Source organism: Apteryx mantelli, chromosome 19 (genome assembly GCF_036417845.1).
Source record: "Apteryx mantelli isolate bAptMan1 chromosome 19, bAptMan1.hap1, whole genome shotgun sequence".
Classification (NCBI taxonomy): domain Eukaryota; kingdom Metazoa; phylum Chordata; class Aves; order Apterygiformes; family Apterygidae; genus Apteryx; species Apteryx mantelli.
The window spans coordinates 8,920,219-8,939,248 of record NC_089996.1 but is presented as its reverse complement, the minus strand read 5'-3'; the positions used below and the strand labels follow the sequence as shown (position 1 = coordinate 8,939,248).

General features: G+C 44.2%; 1 protein-coding gene across 1 annotated transcript in view; it reads right to left on the bottom strand.

The window, feature by feature from the left end:
- Nucleotides 1-19,030, bottom strand: part of UBE2O (ubiquitin conjugating enzyme E2 O) — a 69,851-nt gene that overhangs the window by 21,202 nt on the left and 29,619 nt on the right. The window contains exons 2-6 of the mRNA XM_067308062.1: nucleotides 11,215-11,274; nucleotides 5,040-5,150; nucleotides 4,020-4,117; nucleotides 2,387-2,450; nucleotides 411-554 (exon numbers count right to left, since the gene is read on the bottom strand). Coding sequence (XP_067164163.1) covers nucleotides 411-554; nucleotides 2,387-2,450; nucleotides 4,020-4,117; nucleotides 5,040-5,150; nucleotides 11,215-11,274 — 477 coding nt within the window. The remainder of the gene's footprint in view (nucleotides 1-410; nucleotides 555-2,386; nucleotides 2,451-4,019; nucleotides 4,118-5,039; nucleotides 5,151-11,214; nucleotides 11,275-19,030) is intronic.

Genomic DNA, 19,030 nt, shown 5'->3' with positions numbered 1-19,030 from the left:
GCTATAGTACATACACATAAGCAGCCCAATGTCAGATAGACTCGCTAATGGACTTGGAGCTGCTCCCTCTTTTAGCAAAGAGTCAGCAAGATTTCTCCCTTTTTGGATAGTATGCAACATTAAGTTTCAGTAGAAGAGGTGCTTCTGCTACCCTAATGATCGGCAGTACAATATTCTAAGCGTATCCGCACCTTCTCATATGGTGCCAGCAGGGACCCTTGGGAGGAAAAGCCAAACCATGCTCCAGAGTCCTGTCAGTCCACAATGAGAAATTTGTCACATCAGAAGGACAGAGCCACAGTGCATTTGCTCTTGGAAGGTTACCATGGCAAGCTGACTCGGCTCCAAAACGCCAGCCAGGGAACCATTCTGCGCGGAAAGCGGCCGTGTGTCAGCTTGTCAATCCTTACCTCTTCCACCACCACTCTAAACTTGCTTTTTGTGCTCAGAACAGGCTTCACACCCGAGAGCCACTGCACACTGGAAAAGACTTTAGAAGGCCCGATGAGGACTTGCCCAGGATAAAAGCCGTATGAATCATCAAAGAAAAGACCCTGTGGGGGAGAGGGAAAGAAAAAAGCAGCGTAAAGGGCTTTTGCTCTTAAGATTTGGGATTCCAGTATTTCTTTCCCCATTCGTGCTCAGTAAGATTAACTGTAAATGAGAAGTCTCGTCTGCAAGTTGCCCTTCTCTTAAAGCTCATTCCTCTCCTGAAGTCAACCTAACAGTTTCTATGGCAACCTACACTGTCACACATTCATACAGGATTATGACTCAGTGGGGGAGAAGCAAAGGTACCGGCAAGAAACAAGAGATATGGATTTTGCACAAATGTTCTCAGTAACAAGGTAGTCAAGGTGGGCTGAGTCCTGGGAAAGGACACCCAGTTTCTCCTCCCCGCTCTAATTCAAACACCTGAAGCTCTCGGAAAGCCAGAGAATTCCTGCCTTCCTTTCTCTCCTTGCCAAATTAAGTTTATAAGTATTATTCCCATCTTAGGTAGGTTAGTTAATATGACAGTCCTTTGAAAATAAAACAGGACTGTAAACAGAGCAATTACTCTCCTAGAATTATTTTCCACTAATATTTAGAGCGACTTGGCGAGTCAAAGATTTAGAACGCGGGGGCGGACAGAGCAGTTTAAGGTAGGTAAAATACTGAGCGCAAAAAATACAAGTCTTGTAATTTGTCAGAAAGGATAACAGCAGTGTGACAAAAACCTAAATCAGGTAAGCATCTAACACATACACAGCAATTCTGAGCAAAGGATCGAGAGTAACAAAGGAGACAACTCATGTTTAAAACCCCAGTGCAAGTTTCTAGATGACTACACATGCTTTAAAAGTGGCCTGACTCAAAAAAGGTATCTCTCAAAATTGGGTACTCAAAAGCCGGATGCTGCTACAACATGGATTTAGGATGGGGAAAATGTGTTGCAAAACTCACAGTAGCAGAGACTAAAATACTGGAGAACATCTAGCAACAGCCACACCTTTTCTGTACAGAACAAGAGAAAAACCAAACACACAGCAGCACATCATATTAAACTGATATTCCATTTACTCCTCAAGTGACAGGCACCAAATTTTAACAGAAATGCAGTTTGAGATCAAAAGAACATTTGCTCTGAAGGTCGGGAAGGATGATGACTGACGGTAAAGTTAAAGAATTATATGCCATTCTCTCAGTCAACTCCCAGTAAAGCTGCTAAGAAAAATACCCAGTGAGGCCCTACTGAGGCCATTTGGAAGAACAAGCAAGCCGTGGTCAACTTTGAAAGGCGAGAAAGTTTACATCCCATCATTACACAGGGAACTTGATAGTCTCGGGCCAAAGGCTACCAAAACTTGCCCTACCACAGGATTTGGACAATGACAGTAAGGAGGCAGGTCTCCATTCAGAGAATGCAATCAACTGGAACAGCAAGAGCCACAGTCTATTTTACATGATCTAGAAATGTTTCTAGCAGAACACCTTTTAAACAATACGCCCTTTTCTGAAAAGGAGAGCCCATTTGAAAGTGTTAAATGAAATAAGAGCCTTTTCAAGCACGTACAGACGCACTGAGAAGGCAGTGAACTATCTTAACATCAGCCATCTGATCCGACTGCATGTTATGCAAGCTGTTTGCAAAGGAAGCAGCTGGATTATACTAATTGTAATACCTCCTGAAAACCCGCTCGTTACTAACATTACCTTTAAGCTACATCCTGTTACGCTACTAGATTTTCTTCTCTTGAAAGTAAAAGTGTTTTTCAGCTGTGATGTATCGTTTAATTTTTAGGATTAATTAAAGACTTTGGTCTTGTCTTCCCCTCCCATCCTGCACAAAAAGCCTACAAAATAAAGTTGATCAAAAAGACTCTCAGGAGAACCAGAAGCTCACCGAGTCACTGACGTGAGGGCAAACATCATACAGCTTGGATCCATCTTCCGTGCTCATAGAACACCTGGAAAACAGACAAGAGACACAGACGCATTGCCAGAGCCATCCGCCTCAAGAGCAAACAGCACCAGAACAACTGCCGCTGCCTGAGCAGGTCTGTACATATGCCCAGCAGTACAGTACATTGCTGGATCTTTACATGCCAGAGTAGAACATAACTGGTTATAGACACAAGCTAGATAAACACTGGCTCCATTAAAAGGCTCCATTCAGCATGCAAAAAGAAAAAAAAAAAATCATCCAAGTAATACATGAGGCATAAGCAGGATTTGTCTGCTGCAAAGGTCCCGTTTGTGATTCATACCAACATTGTAACCTAAAGGCTTCAGCAAAAGCTTCATTTCCAGAGTGAGTTCTGCTGGGATTTCAAATGATTTATTAGGAAGAGGTTTTGAAACAGTAACCTCATTTTACATAGCCATACATGAGCTGGTAACAGATACCAAGCAAGGTTTGAAATCGCACCAGTAACTGCAAGCAATACAGATTGAGAAGTGTAGCTATTTTTCACTTCCAGTTTAACATATGCTTAAGAGTCTTCCAGCCTGAGTTAACCAAAAGCTAAAACAATCAAAATCATAGATGCATCCACCAATCATCTGTTATAGCTCTGGCACTACTCAGTTCTCTTAGAAAGAGACTCGGAGCTGGCTGCAGGGTTCTTTTCTTTTTTTTTTTTTCCTCTCTCTCTTTTTTTTTTTTAAATCATCAATGTCAACACTCAATTTACAAGACAGATGGGTTATTCCCCAACTGCCAGGCCTATAAGCTTCTTGGCCCTTCATTGGTTCCTTCCTTCCCTTGCATCGATAATAAAGTTTGTTGGACAAGACAGGCCTCAGTAACAGAGTGAACTTACTGAGTTCAGAGGGTTTTAGCTTTCCAAGCAACTGTTTGACATGCACAAGGAACAGAATTCAGCTCCTTCTACTGGCTTTGCAGAACTACAAGATAAATTAACCAGATATTTCTTTAAATATCTCTGCTTAAATCTCTCTCTCTAGAGGTATGACTTAGGATTATGTCTTCCCAGAAAAAAACATTCCTCATACAGTTACAAACAACAGTGAAGATAAAGCAATGCTGATCTTAACAGCTCAAGTTCAACCTTGAGCTGCTTTTTGGACTCCAAAAAACTGCTAGCCTGCTGAGTTTCCATGCTTCCACAGCTGTTTTAAGGTAAGAATCCTCCCTCCTTGTATCTCAGTGAAGGTATACTCTCCTACCGAGCAAACGTCTGGAGTAGGTGTGATCCATCTTAAACAGTCACTTTTCCAGAGCAGAAGTATTTTTAAAATCAAAGCACCTTAGTTCTGGAGAACTGATCTGCTGGTATTAAAAAACAAAAACAAATCGCCTTTCAGACACCTTTTTCAGAAAGTGACCAATGAACCTTGATGGTCTCAGAGAAAGACATGAATTCTTACTCCTCTACATCTGAAAATAATGCAAGCAGATGACTTGCCAGTGTGTGAATGAGAAGCCAAGCCTGTTTCTAGCTCTCCTAAAATAGATCAGGATGATGAAACCCAAGAGAAAGGGGGACAGTCTTCAACAGAAAGGAGAGAAGTACCTGGCTCCATTGGAAAGCTTGAGGATGACCTGGTTCTTCAAATCATAGACCTTGCCCAGCCAGCAGTCATAGGCTATGTAGTCACCATACATGAATGGCTAGGAACAAAATAGGAAACAAGCCTTATAAGCAGCAACCCTTATCCTTTGCATCATCAAGCAAGTCCTCACACAATGCAGCCTGGATAGCAAGCTCAGAAGGATTTAGGACTGAAACTGCAGACCTGGCTGCAAGCTGGAATTAAGGTACATGGAAGAGTGTTTGCTTCGCAGTCAGAACATAGCCTGGATTCTCCAGACAAACAGCTCTGGCTTTCTGAATTCTTCCTCGGATCTTAAACTTGCCAGCTCAAGTGTCTTATTCTGTTCAAAAGACACTCTGCGAAGTAGAGGCGTGCTTGCACATGCCTTCAGCCAATATTGATTTTTTTTATTTTTTTTTCCCAATCACTGAGCCTAGGTACAGGCCTACTTCTGGAGAAGGGTGGGTTTGCAGCACTCCTCTCCCAAATCTTTTTCTCAGAGAAAGAAAAATGATGAAAATCCGATCCCACTTGATATCTGGAAATCACCCACTCGAGAGGGAGAACCAGGTATGTCTCAGACTGCTCCAGCTGCACAGAAACATGCTTGACTCCTATCAACGTTTTTATAACCTGTTGATACATTAACAATATTGCAGCTCAAAACCACTGTACTGTGACTACAGGGCTGTGACAGTCAGGTCAATAAGCTAATCTCAGCGCAGAAGCTTTCTCACAAGATTTAATGTCAGCCTAGCCCTCCAAGTCCAATTGGTCTCAACAGTGTGATCAAAAACATGGAACAGATGGGGAGAAGATGAGATGTTGCATAGTCCTCTTCCAGGGAGGATGCTTTTGCCAAGTTTAGAATAAAACCAAGTTCCAGATGCACCCTGCACAATACAGATGTTTCCCTTGCACATGGTGCTTGGAATACAGCATCATCTGTCCAAATAACCGAGCCCTGGCTCCCATGCGTATTTTGGCTCCATTCTCACCCAGATATGTTGCAGGTCTTTGCTGTTGACAGGGTAGAGGATACAGTTGGTTCCTACCAGCTTCACAGCACACTCTATGTTGACATCAATTACAGTCCCACACTGGCTGTCCTGGAAACAAAAGAGAGAACAAGGGTTTATCACTTCGGGAAGGTTCTACATACACAAATACATGTTCTGGGTACAGAGCGGAGGCGCAGAGACAAGTCTCAAGAGTAACCCCTCCTCTCCCCCCTTATCGTTTAGAGAAGTCTTACACAAGCAGAAGACATTACAAAATTTTCCTAATCTCCTTGCACTGAAGGGCCATTTCACATAACATAATACAGCTCAAAGACCAAGATCACTATTAAAGACCCGGAGCATTTTCTTTCCAGCTAACCTTGCAATGGTTGTTGATGCAGCAGCCCAGAGACTCCCACATCTGTTCAAATAAGATGACGCTATATCGGGTGATTAGCATTTGCTTCCTCTAAAATCCCTGGCTCCTTGGCCTGTTCAGCTGAGCAAATCTCTGCAGCTCCATCGAACTGCCTTGCAGGTACTGCCATGAATTGGCAAGGGCAGGGAGAGATCATCAACTCCAGAACACAAAAGAAATCTGTAAAAGCTACCTGGGGCTTTTCATTTAAAACTTGATTCTGCAGGACATTATACATGGTCTTCACTTGCTGCCAGGCTAAGAAAAAAATCTGGCACCTTCCATCAGATTTCAAGGTTTCAAGCCAGATAATTTACAGTTGGTCCAATTAAAATATGGTTGTTATCTCCCTCTTTTTTTTTTTTTTTTTTTTTTTTATAAGCAAAGTTTTATCTTTTTTGTCCCTAAGAAAATAACGCATGCTGTCAAGAGCCTTCTGGGGCTGCTTTGGCAGGGAGTACACAAGACGCACATTGCCTACGCATATGGCAGAGGCCTGCAAGGAAGGGCTGCTAACCCAAACACTGTCAAACGCAGCAGCTGCCCCGGCCTCCTTGCAGCTGGGACAATCGATACTTTTATTTATTAAAGCCCACAGTCCTTTAGAAAAGCTGACTGAGGGACGGCACAGCAAATGCCCTAATATCAGCAGCTTCTGAAGTTGCCCTTATCTCGAACATCAAGGTCTCTGCCCAGCAGAACTCGGGCACGCGCACTCGCAGGGCCGACACATAGCGAGCAGTGGATTTGTTTGCTCAGTCCACTTATAAACATGTTGTTTTGTCAATCACGTTAAATATTTATTCAAGCCTTTCGCTGGGAGCCCTGGGCAGCCCTTTAGGGAGTTTATGAGTTTGCTGGTGCTCAGCTCATCCCGTCTTGTCTTGGAGATGGGTAGTTAGAGCAAAGATGCCCTACGGAGACACAGGCAGTCTGACATAATTCCTGGACAGATTGCTCAGCACAGTTGTCTGGCTTGCCCGCCATCTGCCCCCCGCGAGTCCCCTTCCGAGCGCTGCGCGGAAACCCTGCGTTCCCCAGCCCCGCTGGCTCCCGAGGAGCGAATACAGCACAGAGCGGCTCACTCGCACGGGCCCTGCGGGCAGGGGAGAGCACGGGCCTGCCCAGCATGCCAGCACCTTCGCGTCCTTGAGCGCTGCCCACGCGGAGCCGTGCCAGCGTCACCCAGCAACACAGCCAAGAGGGCTGCGAGCTGGGCTGGCAGAGCCCAAGGCCGTAGCGGTTATTCTCTCCAGCTGCTTCACAGATTGCTGCCAGTGCTTTCTGCAAAGGCTGGGAACCAAAGGGAGCCTTTCCCAGCTAGAGCTGCTGCCCGTCACACTGCAGCTGAGCCTAGCTTAGCTGGTAGCCAAGCATGGACTTGCATGAAAGAGCTGCAATGGAGCTGTAGTATCAACTCTCAGCTTGAGACCTGAAAATGGTCTGTTAGGACCCTGTCTCCGTCTCCAGCCAGCTGCTGCTAGCACAGTCCCAGCCCTGCTCAGAAGTTGCACCTGCTGAACCGAACCCCCCAGCTTCTGAGGGCCAAAGCTCAGCCACTTACCCTGCTCTTCCTCCAGATGAAGCTAGATTAAATATACCCAATCCATCTTCTGCCCACGCTTTTCAGTTTCAGGCCTGTTCTGGATTCTGTTTAGTAGCTGGAGACCAAAAAAAAATCCCACAAGAAGCAAATCCCTTGCCCTGCACTAAGCATTTCAGAATTTATTCTTCCTTTATCAGCAGCCAGCATGACAGCAGTTCTGGGACACGATCATTCCAACACCTGCGGTTTCTGTGGCTCTTTTGGTCTCTGGTTCTATCACCCCCTTTTACCAATGGTAAAGGGACAAGTAATACCACCAGAACTGGGGTGACTGATGTACAAATACCATCTCCGCACTCTCTAATCGACAGTTTCCCCGATGTGCCAAAGCTACCCAAACTCAGCAGCTCAAGGGAACTCTCCAGCCACGCTGTCAGACAGGGGCACTTTTCCATGAACAGACCAGAGTTTCCCAAGACACCACATTCCATTAAAAATGCTGAAGAGGGAAAGAAGCCCCTGTAGAGTACAGAAGGTGCCTTGCACCACCCCACAAGCCTGTCTGCATACTGCAAGTCCAGACTCCCCGGCTGCTCGTCCCCAGAGATCTCCCGGCCCACAAGACTACGGAGATAGCTTGGCAAGGACGGCTAAATGCACAGTCTACTTTGCAAGAGTCCCGAGAGGCACCAGAGTTAACAGCAGAACAGCCTAGCCAAGCCCATTGAAAAAGCTGTATTGTTGTCAAGAGATTATGGAAACTGGTGGTAAAGATCACATTGTACAGTTTCTCCTTCCACGCTGCAGCATCCCACTGGAAGCAGGATTTCCAGCTAAGGGTGGATTAAGGAGGGCCCCCGTGCTCCTAACCTAACAAAACCCTACCTGGGTACAGACTCCCTGCAGACTGAGCCTGAAGGAAGCCACTGCTGCTCTGGGATTCGAGGTCTCTCATCCTGCTAAAGTCAGTTTAAGTTACAAAGCACCAGGCTTCCCATGGTAAAAGCCCTCTCACCATCAGCACAGGAGAGCCTAAACCAGAACCGTGTCAGAACCTCAGTGTCTGGCACCCACAGATCCCATTCTATCCAGCTGGACCTTATCTAGTCACAGGCAAGAGCGTTGGGTTTAGTTCAGTGTGCACCTCCTTCCACTTATTCAAAACCTTGAGAGATAACTGTGTTGTACGTGATCATTAAGCAAAGAAAGTGGAGACCAGTGTTGTGAGCAGCCTTAGAAGGCTGCAAGGCTGCTGAATCACAGCTCTTCCCTCACCTGCCACTGAACCTTTGGTTATTACGAGGTTGTTTTACTGTCATATGAAACAGCCTGCGACAGGGAAGGCAGACGTTGCAGGCTGAGACGTTCTGCTGAATCACGCCACAAGATTCTAGCAAGGCTCAGCAATGCAGTCCCAAACAAGCCAACTCGTCTCTTGTGTTCCAGCACGGGTCTATGGCCAGAGCCCTGCTCTCCCCCAGCCAGCTCAGACAGAACTGTCCCGTGCTACTTATTAGATACTCCAAATGAGAGAGGACCAAATGAAACAAGCTGACATTTCACAGTTCAGTTATAAAAAATCAATTCTTCTCAATCCCACCAGCGACACTACAAAACAAGGGAGGTGACTGATCTTTGGGTGGACTGCATGCTCATTAGAAGGGCTGACTGATTCAAGCCCCATTCACACCAAAATTAAGCATCTTCCCTAGACATTCCCCCTGCTCCTGGTATCTGCATGCCATGCGCCACACTGGAGATGGTGAGTATTTAAGCAGCAAGTAGACGGAGAAGCGATTAACTTCCTTTGCCATCACAGACAAGACTTTAAGGCAGGCCAGCAAACTCCCATCTGAGTGAACAGCAACTCAGCAAGCGTAGGCTTCAACTCCATAGCGTCTACCTCCTGCCCTTTGATTCTTTCCCTCACTGCTCTCTTTTCTAATAAGGGGATCTTCATGCCACCCTCTTATTCCTTTATTTAAAAGGGGAAACACTGCCCAGCATCCTTTGAAGCAGCAGAAGGCAGGAGCCTGACAGATTACAGACCTACTTCCAACCTGCTCTGCAAACTAGCACACCACCTGCAAAAATGAAGTCTGCTGCCTCCACCATTTCTCATCCGACTGGAACAGACTTCTGGGTCCAACAGCATGCAGAAAAAAGCATCTTGTTTCAGGCACTGCTCACTGAAGCACTAACTCTGTCTTTCCCCAGACACAATGCTAGATGAGAAGCACACGAATTTGAGTCAGTTCTCTTCTCTTGAGGAACAGAGGATTAAGTCCTTCCCTCTCAAGGTTAAAAACAAGCCCTAAGAGAGCGTGGTGAATACCGAATAAGTTCCACATTGTGCATTTGCCAGGCCAACTGGTACAGGGCAACCATCCCACATTCTGAATCTGGCAGACAGTCCCTTGCAGATTTTCTATTTTAAATGCTTTTGTAATTTTGGGACTACATCTAGTTAACGAGTGAGTTTTCTTTGGGATAGGAGTTTAGTGTCTTATTTATCACTGACATTTAAAATATACTTGTGGGTAAGATGAACTGTAAGTAATCTTCATGTTTCCTATATTTTTGAACAGAGGGGAGAGAAGAAACTGAGTTATAAGCCCACCATTCCATCAGTAAAAAATTATCAGCTGCTAGTACAATGGTCAAGCAAATGCCAGTGCTTATACACGCAACCGGACAATAACGGAGTGGGCAAAACAGCTGCTGGAATGCACTGAGGTGTCTCCTGGTACGCATGCAGCAAGCCAGAGAAGACAGTTTCTGCTCAGATGAGTGTGGCAATTGCAAACAAAAGCAGCACATCCATATTTGCCAAAAGGAGAATAACTCAAAGTCATCTTAAGCTTTCAGGACAGTAAAAAGCATCGGTGAATAAACAATTAAGAGGCAGGACTCATCAGAAAGCATCCCTCTAAGCAAGAGTGATATGCTATTATCCGGCTGCGCCAGGTACAACGGCGCGAACAACTGATATTTCACTTTGCTAGCAGCTCTGTTTTGGATTGAAACACATTCATAAAGCTGCAGTTTTAGTAAAAAGTGTTGACTCAAAATTTCCATTTCAAACACAAGAACTAAGTTTAAAGAAACGCTTTGTTTCAGCATCTTTTGAATTACTCTTCAAGTTTTTCTCCCTTTTCTTTTGTTTGGAAGATTCTGTGCAAAAGGGGAGGGTCAGCTTTTATCTATTTATTTTTGCAAAAATGGTTTTATTTGAAAAACCACCCAGGTCAGGGAATGGCCTTCCCCATCCCTGCACCAGGCTGCACACCATGTGGTGCAACTGCATCAGTTAGTGGCCAGCTGCCTACTTCACCACCACCTCAGTAGCTACACTGCTGGAAGCTAGTCAAGAGAAGATACAAGCGTACACATGGCAGGCCATATGGCTCGGGGTTATAGGTTAGGTGTTAGCAATAGCAAGAAATTGCCAACCTAGCTAAGCTCCTAAAGAGATCATGTCTCATTTGATAATCAATACCAAATTCTCAGTATTCCCCTCACAAAAATCAAATCCACACATCTCCAATAAGCACATATGCTGTGAAACTAGAACGGAATGACTAAGACTTAAAATAGTAACCAGGGAGAGTAACGGGAACAATTATAGGCTGCCGGTTAAGACTCAGCTTGCTTTCTGCTGACCTAGCTGTGTCAGATGCTTCAGCGTGTCTTGCTTCAGTAGTGCTGGGCTTTGCTGTATCTCTTCTGGGAGAAGCTGGACAAGATGGTGCTTGTTGGAGATTCTGAGAGGTCTCCCTGAAAATACTTCTTCCAAATAACACTGTCCACAGCCCACCAAAAGGCACATGGTGACAGAGTCAAGCGATCTGCCTCCACACCAGCTTCTCCTTCAGGGCAGAGGGAGAGCAGGTCCACATTCCCTACAGCTTGGACTGGCTTGGCTTAAAACTTCAGGGATGGTAGGATGGGCAAGCTTGTCTCATTACCCGACATTATCAGACTCTCTTGCTCAGGAGACCTTCATATCTTGCAGATATGCACCAGCAGCAAGGCAGCCTTATCAGCATTTCATTTTCAAAGGATGCAGCTAGATCTACTAAACATACTAAAAATAGAATGTGCTCAAAGCATTACTGTTCAACTCCATTCCGGGCAATTTGGCAGGTCTTAGAAATCCATACAGCAGTATCATAATCGAAAAGGGACGCAGAAAAAAATGCACTTACACTGGAGCTCATGTGTCTGACCACATCTCGAGGGACTACAGAGCGATCTTCAAGCTTCAGCTAGAGGAAAAGAGAAAGAGACTAGATTTAGTGACCCCAGATGACACTTCGTTAGAAATAACAACATGACAAATAGAAATGCACAGTATTCCACCTCTCAGGGCGGAAGAGATTTTTAGCAGAGGATGCTGAAGTACTTCCTTACACAGAGTTAACCCTCTTGGCACGTTTGCAAAATCCAATTTGCAGATTTGAAACACAGCAATTAAGCAACCTATTCATGATTGTGCTGTAAGTCAGGACACATCAGAAAGGATGCAGACATTCCAATTCGTTCACCACTTTGTTATTATGTCTCCCTTTTCTCTTCCTCCCTCTGCACCACACACCACTGCCCACCCACACCCAGTCTATGTTCTGGAGAAAAGAGAAGGCACAGGAAGAAGTGCATCACACCACTGCGCTGCGTTTTAGCCTGCATGTTTTCTGCAGAAGATATTCCAAAAATCTGGGGGAGATCCTGTTTGCTCTGGAAGATTTTAACAAGATACCATACAGTATGAAATCTTAGTCGGCCGGGGAGTTGGCTTTGGCGTCAAAATCACTGCAGGAAGCACTTGCCTTAAAGAAAGCAAGGAAAGAAATCCTTAGCTGTGAATCAGAAACAGCACAGAGTACTCAGTCACACAGACACTGAGAAGCTGATTATGGCTCTTGCTGCACCCAGTAGCCCCCAGGTCTATGCAGGTAGCAAAAACCCTCAATAAGAGCACAGCTAAACTCACAGCACTACTCATACTCCGGCTTCTGCAAAAGCACTTGCTGGCAAAGAGCTGGCACTGGCAACAAGAGGTACAGCTGAGCCATCAGTACATATTCTCTATTAGTTTACACAGAGCTGTGGGGACACTAGGACTCATAACTGATAAGGGGAGGTACTGCTTGATGCATCTCCAGTGATTACTGGCCAGTTAACCAGGCGACATCCTTCCAGAAGTAATCTTTCATCAAGCTATTTCAGAGATTTGAAGATCACTTGCAGACTATTTTATTAAGTGTTATCAATAAGCTCAAAACTGCAGAATGCTTTTCACATCCAGTGCATTACCAAGATGCTGTACGTGGGATAATGTTCTAAGCTTGCTAAGAGGGAGGCCACAACACTGAACTCTAGTTTCAGGCTTGCTCAGCCTTACAGTAACTCTGAAGATTTCCACTTCTGCTGCACGGGGACAAGTCTGATCTATGTTTCAGTGGTTGAGCATATATTTGCATTGGTACAACATCCTGAGCCCTGCAAATACACTAACTGCATACCATACATTTCAGGAGGCACCATGTGAGCTGAGTATCAGGGACAGAGCCTCTCTTTCACATCTTTCTTTCAAAATGAAGCTCTCTTACTGCTGTATCCATCCGTTTTCCTTGTTGATCCCCAGCCCAAAATTGACTGTGCTTTGTCAGCATTTTGTACTAACCCACGCCCTGGCTTACAGCCTGCATTACTAAATTAGTCATAAATCTATAATCTGAGGACAGGATCCGGAATCAAAGAGAAATACCTGAGTATTTATTGTCTTCTTGACTGCGTGTTTCAGGAAGAGAGGAAGAGACAGTCAGCTAGGCTTTTACAGCACAGCTTTTGGAGTCAGAATTCCACCAGAGTGGGAAACCTGAAGCCTCCTTCAGCCCATTTCCAGATTGCCAAAGTGTTTTTATCACCTCTCACATCCCACATGGGTGCAGAGATCAATTTTTATCAAGCTTTCTAAAATTACTTGGCAAAATAAGCACTATACGTGACAGCCTCTTGACATCCAAAACCAAGCAGTAACATTCACATTGCAGTAAGTACTCAAGTAGCATTTGGGGTATTTTAACTAAAGAGCTCTCTTCCTCCAAAACTCAAAGTGTATAACGCTACTTTCATTTCAACAGGCATTCGAGCAATTTAATCTCTGATACTTGCTGTTTAAATCAATGTGTTATTGTTTCAGCATATCACTAAGCCATACTGCTTTGTTCTGTATTAAAAATAGTACCCGAAGAACCCAAACTGACAAGACTATCGTATGCTACCTAGCAGTGGCAATATTTGAGTATTATTCCATTCTGGCAAACTGTAAAAGTAGTAAATGAGTAGTCTTCCCAGCCAGTCACACCCAAAGAATATAATTGCACACAAATTCTTCCAAAAGCAAGGTATAAGACTTTGTCTGCAGAGGAACTGCATTCAATCTATTTTCATATCTCTTGATTTTTAAAGGCTGCACAACTATTTTCAGCTTCATGTGCCAGACCCACCTGCCTTGGTTGCTAGGATAAGCAAGCCAAGTAGTAGGCAGAATATCAGCACCAACAATAAATACGTAGCAGGTCTGTCAGCACACAAAAGACAGTCAAAACCCAGAAGAAACCTAACCAGAGAAAACCAGAACGCCTGTTCCTGAATACATGACAGCTGAGTCATTCTTCCTCTCATATATTATACCTAGAGTAATGCGATCATCAGCCCAAGGTTAGCCTAGCCCTCTCGCTCAGCAGCGAGGGAACTCAATAGTGGAAAAGCACTTTTAAAGTAGGTATGTAATAGCTCAGTTGCTATATTTATTTCTATGAAAATCAATATTAACATGACTAGAGTTTTATGTTCTAGAATCACATGCCTTGATATAGCCCCAAGAATCAGCAATATGAGTTCCCTAGGGAGACTCTTAGCTAGTCCTGTACTCCTACATGCCAGCTGTACACAACACCCTTCCAAATAAAAGGCAGGTTTTGTGTTGCTTTGTCTTCTAAAAATTCATGTTTATCCAATAACGCAAGCCAGAGACACTCATCACTGCGTACACATCTTACCCAGGCACGAAGGGATGACCAAACACACACCAGCAGTCGGTCACGCTGGTTAATGTGTCAACGACAAAAAGGAGCAGGACAGAGGCAGAACAGTTCTGGCATCTCCATCTCTTCCCTCTGCTATTCAGATGCTCTGTCTTGGTGTTCAGCACCAAATCATCAATGTCTGAGCTCCACAGCAGATCTACTAGTCAACAGGCATCAGCTTCAACTCAGCAAAGAACACGTGCAATATTTTACTAGGTTTGATGATGTTCTCGTACCACACAACAGGAAAAATACAAGTAATTTTGATTTTTGCTTAGGAAACAAGCACCAACATGATTGTGTTCCCCTTTCTCAGCTGAGTCACCTCAAATGAGAAATAAAGGAACCATCACAGCTTTCACCTGAAATTGGGTAGATTAAGAGAGGACCATGATTCCAGCTCAGATGATGAGCACCAACTCATTAAGCCTTAGTAGCTTGATTGCTTCCAATCATTTGTCTAATTTCCTCTAGCAAACAGACTTGTGATTTCCTGAAACTTTTTTCTTTTCTTTTTTCTTTTTTTCTTTTCTTTTTTTTTTTTTAAGTGCAGAGGTTGGGAGGTACACCTGCATTAAACCTGATCCCAGCTTTAGCAAGCAATTCAGTAGCTAGGTATAGACATCCCTGGGTAGGGGCGAGTTAAACACACCTTGCAACTCTTTGGATTTAACCCCTCAACTCCATAAAGCTCATGGCCAATTTTCCCTTTAAGAGCCACCTTCTGATAACAGATCAAAAGAGAACAATTTATTTTGATGACTCAAAACAGCCACCAGTGCCAAAGTACTGTGGCAGGTAAATCAGTAGCAATCAGTTCTGAAGCTGTTTGTGACAAATAACAGAGGAGCTGCTGAGACTGCTATATAAACAACTAGCTCTGATTGTTGCATATAAAAACAAAAACAGTATTGAAAGTACTCAGCAGTGGCATAAATCCCTGGTTACTAGCTGCATGCTTAAAAGCAGAGCTTAAATTCACAAATTAGCAGCTCAGGTTTGCTTGTAAGGTCACCACTACCCCCCAGCAGACAAAAGCACCTCTATACAGGCTCCAGTGACCAGCTCCCTCCATGCAAACATCATGTTCTATCCAAAGGGGAAAAGCGCACATATATGCTTACTCCCAGCACATCATCTCCTCCCCTATCCCCATAGGGTCTCTGCTCTGCATGGGGCAGGAGTATTGGTATTTTAGGATTAACAAAAGGAGAAGGCATTTCTGCAGAGAGTAATGAATATTTTGTTTTGCTACTGCTATGGTTCACTACAAGTCAGCAATCTCATCACGTGAGATAATTATGAGAAAACTGTCCTTTGCTCAGAACAAACCAAGACCGCAAGCTGGGGAATAACCTGAAATGCAGCAGTTTTAAAGAGCGAACGCATCCTAGATGAAGTCACTGATCGTTCAGTTTCAAAAATGCCAGCATGCAGCTCACGCCGCATTTTGCACCGGCTCCCTTAGCAGCTTGCGGAAGAGCCGACTACTCAGTGGATCTCGCAGATTCAACCCACGTTAGAGAATTCTGCAGTGCAGAATTTGGGCACCAGGAAGGGCACAAGTTCCCTCGTCACTAATTATTTGTCATTCCCAAGGCAAAACTTCAAATCACAGTCCCGTGATCTTTAATATTCAGTGACACACAGACTTGGGAGTACAGGTTTCATCTGGATCAGCCGTGGCTACACAACTGTGTTTCTGCTCAATTACCCTGTGACACAGAGTTCGCACTGGCTATGGAAGACGACACCTGATCCAGCATGAAGCTGGCCAATAACATGTTAAACTGCTGAAGTTCACACTGGGTCAGCGCTGTCTCATATAGCTGCAATATTCGACCCAAGAAGAGCAAAACATGCTCTAGGGTGCTAGGGTGATCCCACGGCCTCCGTCTTCAAAACAACCATTATGGTGAAGAAACATTGGTTTCTGTTCCAGCCGCTTTCCACTTATCCTCTAAAACAAGAGCTCTAGCAGCAAGCTTTTGAGGATGGAGGAGAAAAAGCAGCCAAGAGAAACCCTCCTTCAGTAGCTGCTTAGGCAAGAGGGAATAAGAGACACCATAAAAGCAGAGAAAAGTACAATTGCTGGAGATGAAATGCTGTGCATTCACCTTAACTGCTCTAACACTGAACGGGACGTTTACCCAGCCAACAACCAATGGAGAGTCAGAAGGAAACCACCCGAATCAAATGGCAGAAGTAACTTCAATAACAAAGTGGGACTTGCCTAGCAGTAGTCACCAACAAGAGACCAGGGAAGCCAGGCTTTGACCTGCACAGACCTGCCACCATTATTCACTCTCGGCTATTTCTCCATCTCACACGTCCCAGCACTTTCCTCACACAGCTTGTGTAACTGGTCTCATTTAAACCACTGTTTCCAAGCTCTAAGTTAAAATAATAATAATAAAAAAACTTGCTTGTGATTTTACAAAGCCTGTCTTACACCAGGGATGGTGGTAAGTTCTGTCAGCAGGACTAAGAGAAAGAAAGGGGAAAAATAATGCCTTTGAAAGCTATTATTTTCTATGGTCTCCTTTCCTAGTTGAGCTGAGGTATTATAAACGGGAAACACGTCACCATTCTTTTCAGCCTTCTTTCTTTACACACCAGTGGACAATGTCCTGACGGAGAAGAGATGAACTAGATATTTGACTTCCTTCCAAGTTTAATGGTTATGATTTTAGTCTTACATATACCTAGGTTTTTAAATTATACTGGAGAGAGCTCTTGGCAAGCCAACTGACCGAGTCCGTTCCGGAGTTAAAAATTAATGATCCTCCCTGGGACAATCCCTCCAGGTCACCAATTCCAACTGCAAGTGTCCAGCAATCCCCATATTAGTATTTTTATTCTGAAGTATTATCACCTACTTGTTAGCTTGGAAGTTGTCATGGAAACTTGTAGTACCAATGCTCAAAGAAGAAGGAAAAAAAAAATCAGGTTTATAACAAACCTTCGGGAAAGCAACCTACTGCAGCAACAGGTTACAAGCTACTGCAGAAGTCTCCAAACACCAAAACACATTCAAAAGACAATATTCCATACACTAAAACACATTCAAAAGACGATATTCCATAATCAAAGCTAAATCTAAATGCCTGATGCTGTGAAACAATAAAATCTTGTTTCCTTCAACTGATAGACAGGCTCCTCATAGGTCTTTCAAATGACCTGATCTCTCGGCACCAGTAAGTCCATGTGAAGCAGAACATGGGGTACCACATCTCCAGGTCTGGTTTCCGAATGTGAAAGGAATCAAGCCTTTCCTTTGAAGGCAAGGCCTGGCAAGCTGTGACTCAACCCAGTGCCAGGCAGCTCTGGTTCATGACTGGGACCACCAGAGGCCCCTTGTGGAAGTTAACAGGAAACCTTCTTGCTATTTGAAGCAGCTCCTGGACTGCCACCGGTTCTAGTCCTGAGCATTAAGAGAAAACAGAAATGGTGCCTGTTCATGCTATACCTAGCTGCAAACAGGAGCAGCTCACCAGCTGCTTCACCGCAGAGATGGCTGAGCTGTCCGTGAAGGTGGGAAAGGAGAGCACACCACTGAGAGCAGCCTTGGGAGCAGCTGTTCCAAGGTAACACATCCTCACTCAAGTCACTACTCCAATTTTTGGGGGACTACAAGGTCTTATTACACACCCAGATTCACTTTGGCTAAAACAGTAGCCTAACAATTGTCTCAACACAAGCTGTTTTTATTTAAATCCAAATGAGGTGTCTAAAATAGCAAGTCAGCCGTCCAAATATAGCGTGGCTGCACAGAGTTAGATGACAAAGGTTCAGAGTTTCAAAGATTCAGAAGATCTGAAGCCAAGATATTTTTAATACAACTTCAGTATCAACATGTTACTAGCAGCATCACATACTATTCTTAGGGAAATATGTTCTACATACAAAGTTCACTTCCCTCGAAAGACGTTTTTGTTACATTGATCATATTGCATTGCACATGAACCGTCTGTAATAAAAAAGAGGGGGGGGGGGGAAGCAAGAACAGAGAATCCTGTGGAAGGCAGGAGTTGGTCTATCCCGTGAAATTTAAGCGGCTCCTGTCACTTCACTTACAACTGGAAGCTCCCAGCCAGACAGGACTTATGGGGCAGGGGAGAAAGGGAAGAATGGGGCTTAAGAAGAGATACTAGAAATTCAGACTGCTGAAAACTGAAATCCCACCAGCCAGAAGATATGAAGAATGAGCTAGAGAATATGAAGGATTACAAAAATAACCCTTGAGGGAAGGGGCTGCATAACAGTAAGAATATATCTTTTCCCACTGGCAAAGAAGTTGTGCCCGTGGTAACTCCTGGCTATTCCTACACAGCAACCATATGTAGCCTGTGGCTCTTCCAAAAGGCTTTCAGACAAAAAGTTCAAAATCGATTCCAGGAGCAGGAGGTTGTGAGGACCTCAGCATTACTTACAACTATGCGCTTCTGGGACATGCTCTAGATTTCTGCCTGGTCAAGAAGTAGATATCAGAGTTGTATATGGCACCCAACACCCTACTATAGGGCAGAAGATAGTCTGTCACCACTCTGCCACAGAATTAATGCTTTTAGATAAGTCACTACACTTCAGGTTTTTAGTCATTTTACATTTTAACATCATCATTCTGCATTTTCATAATATCATGATATCACCTGCCATCTCAAAGCACTCAAAAAATTATAGAAGTAGAAAACAGAGACACTTAGCAATTGCACCATGAAGTTAAAAAAAGTGCTGTCCAACATGAACTGCATTAAACAAATTCACAAAAACCTTGAGTGCATCATTCAAGAACATACAGTTCCCCATTTGGATTGGTAAAAGTGGAGAAAGGACTGAGCAGGATCTTTGTTTTCTAGATCCAATTTGAAAGAGTCCAAACACTTGTTCGTGAGGCTGTTTTGGGCAGTGCAAAATACCATTCCATGAA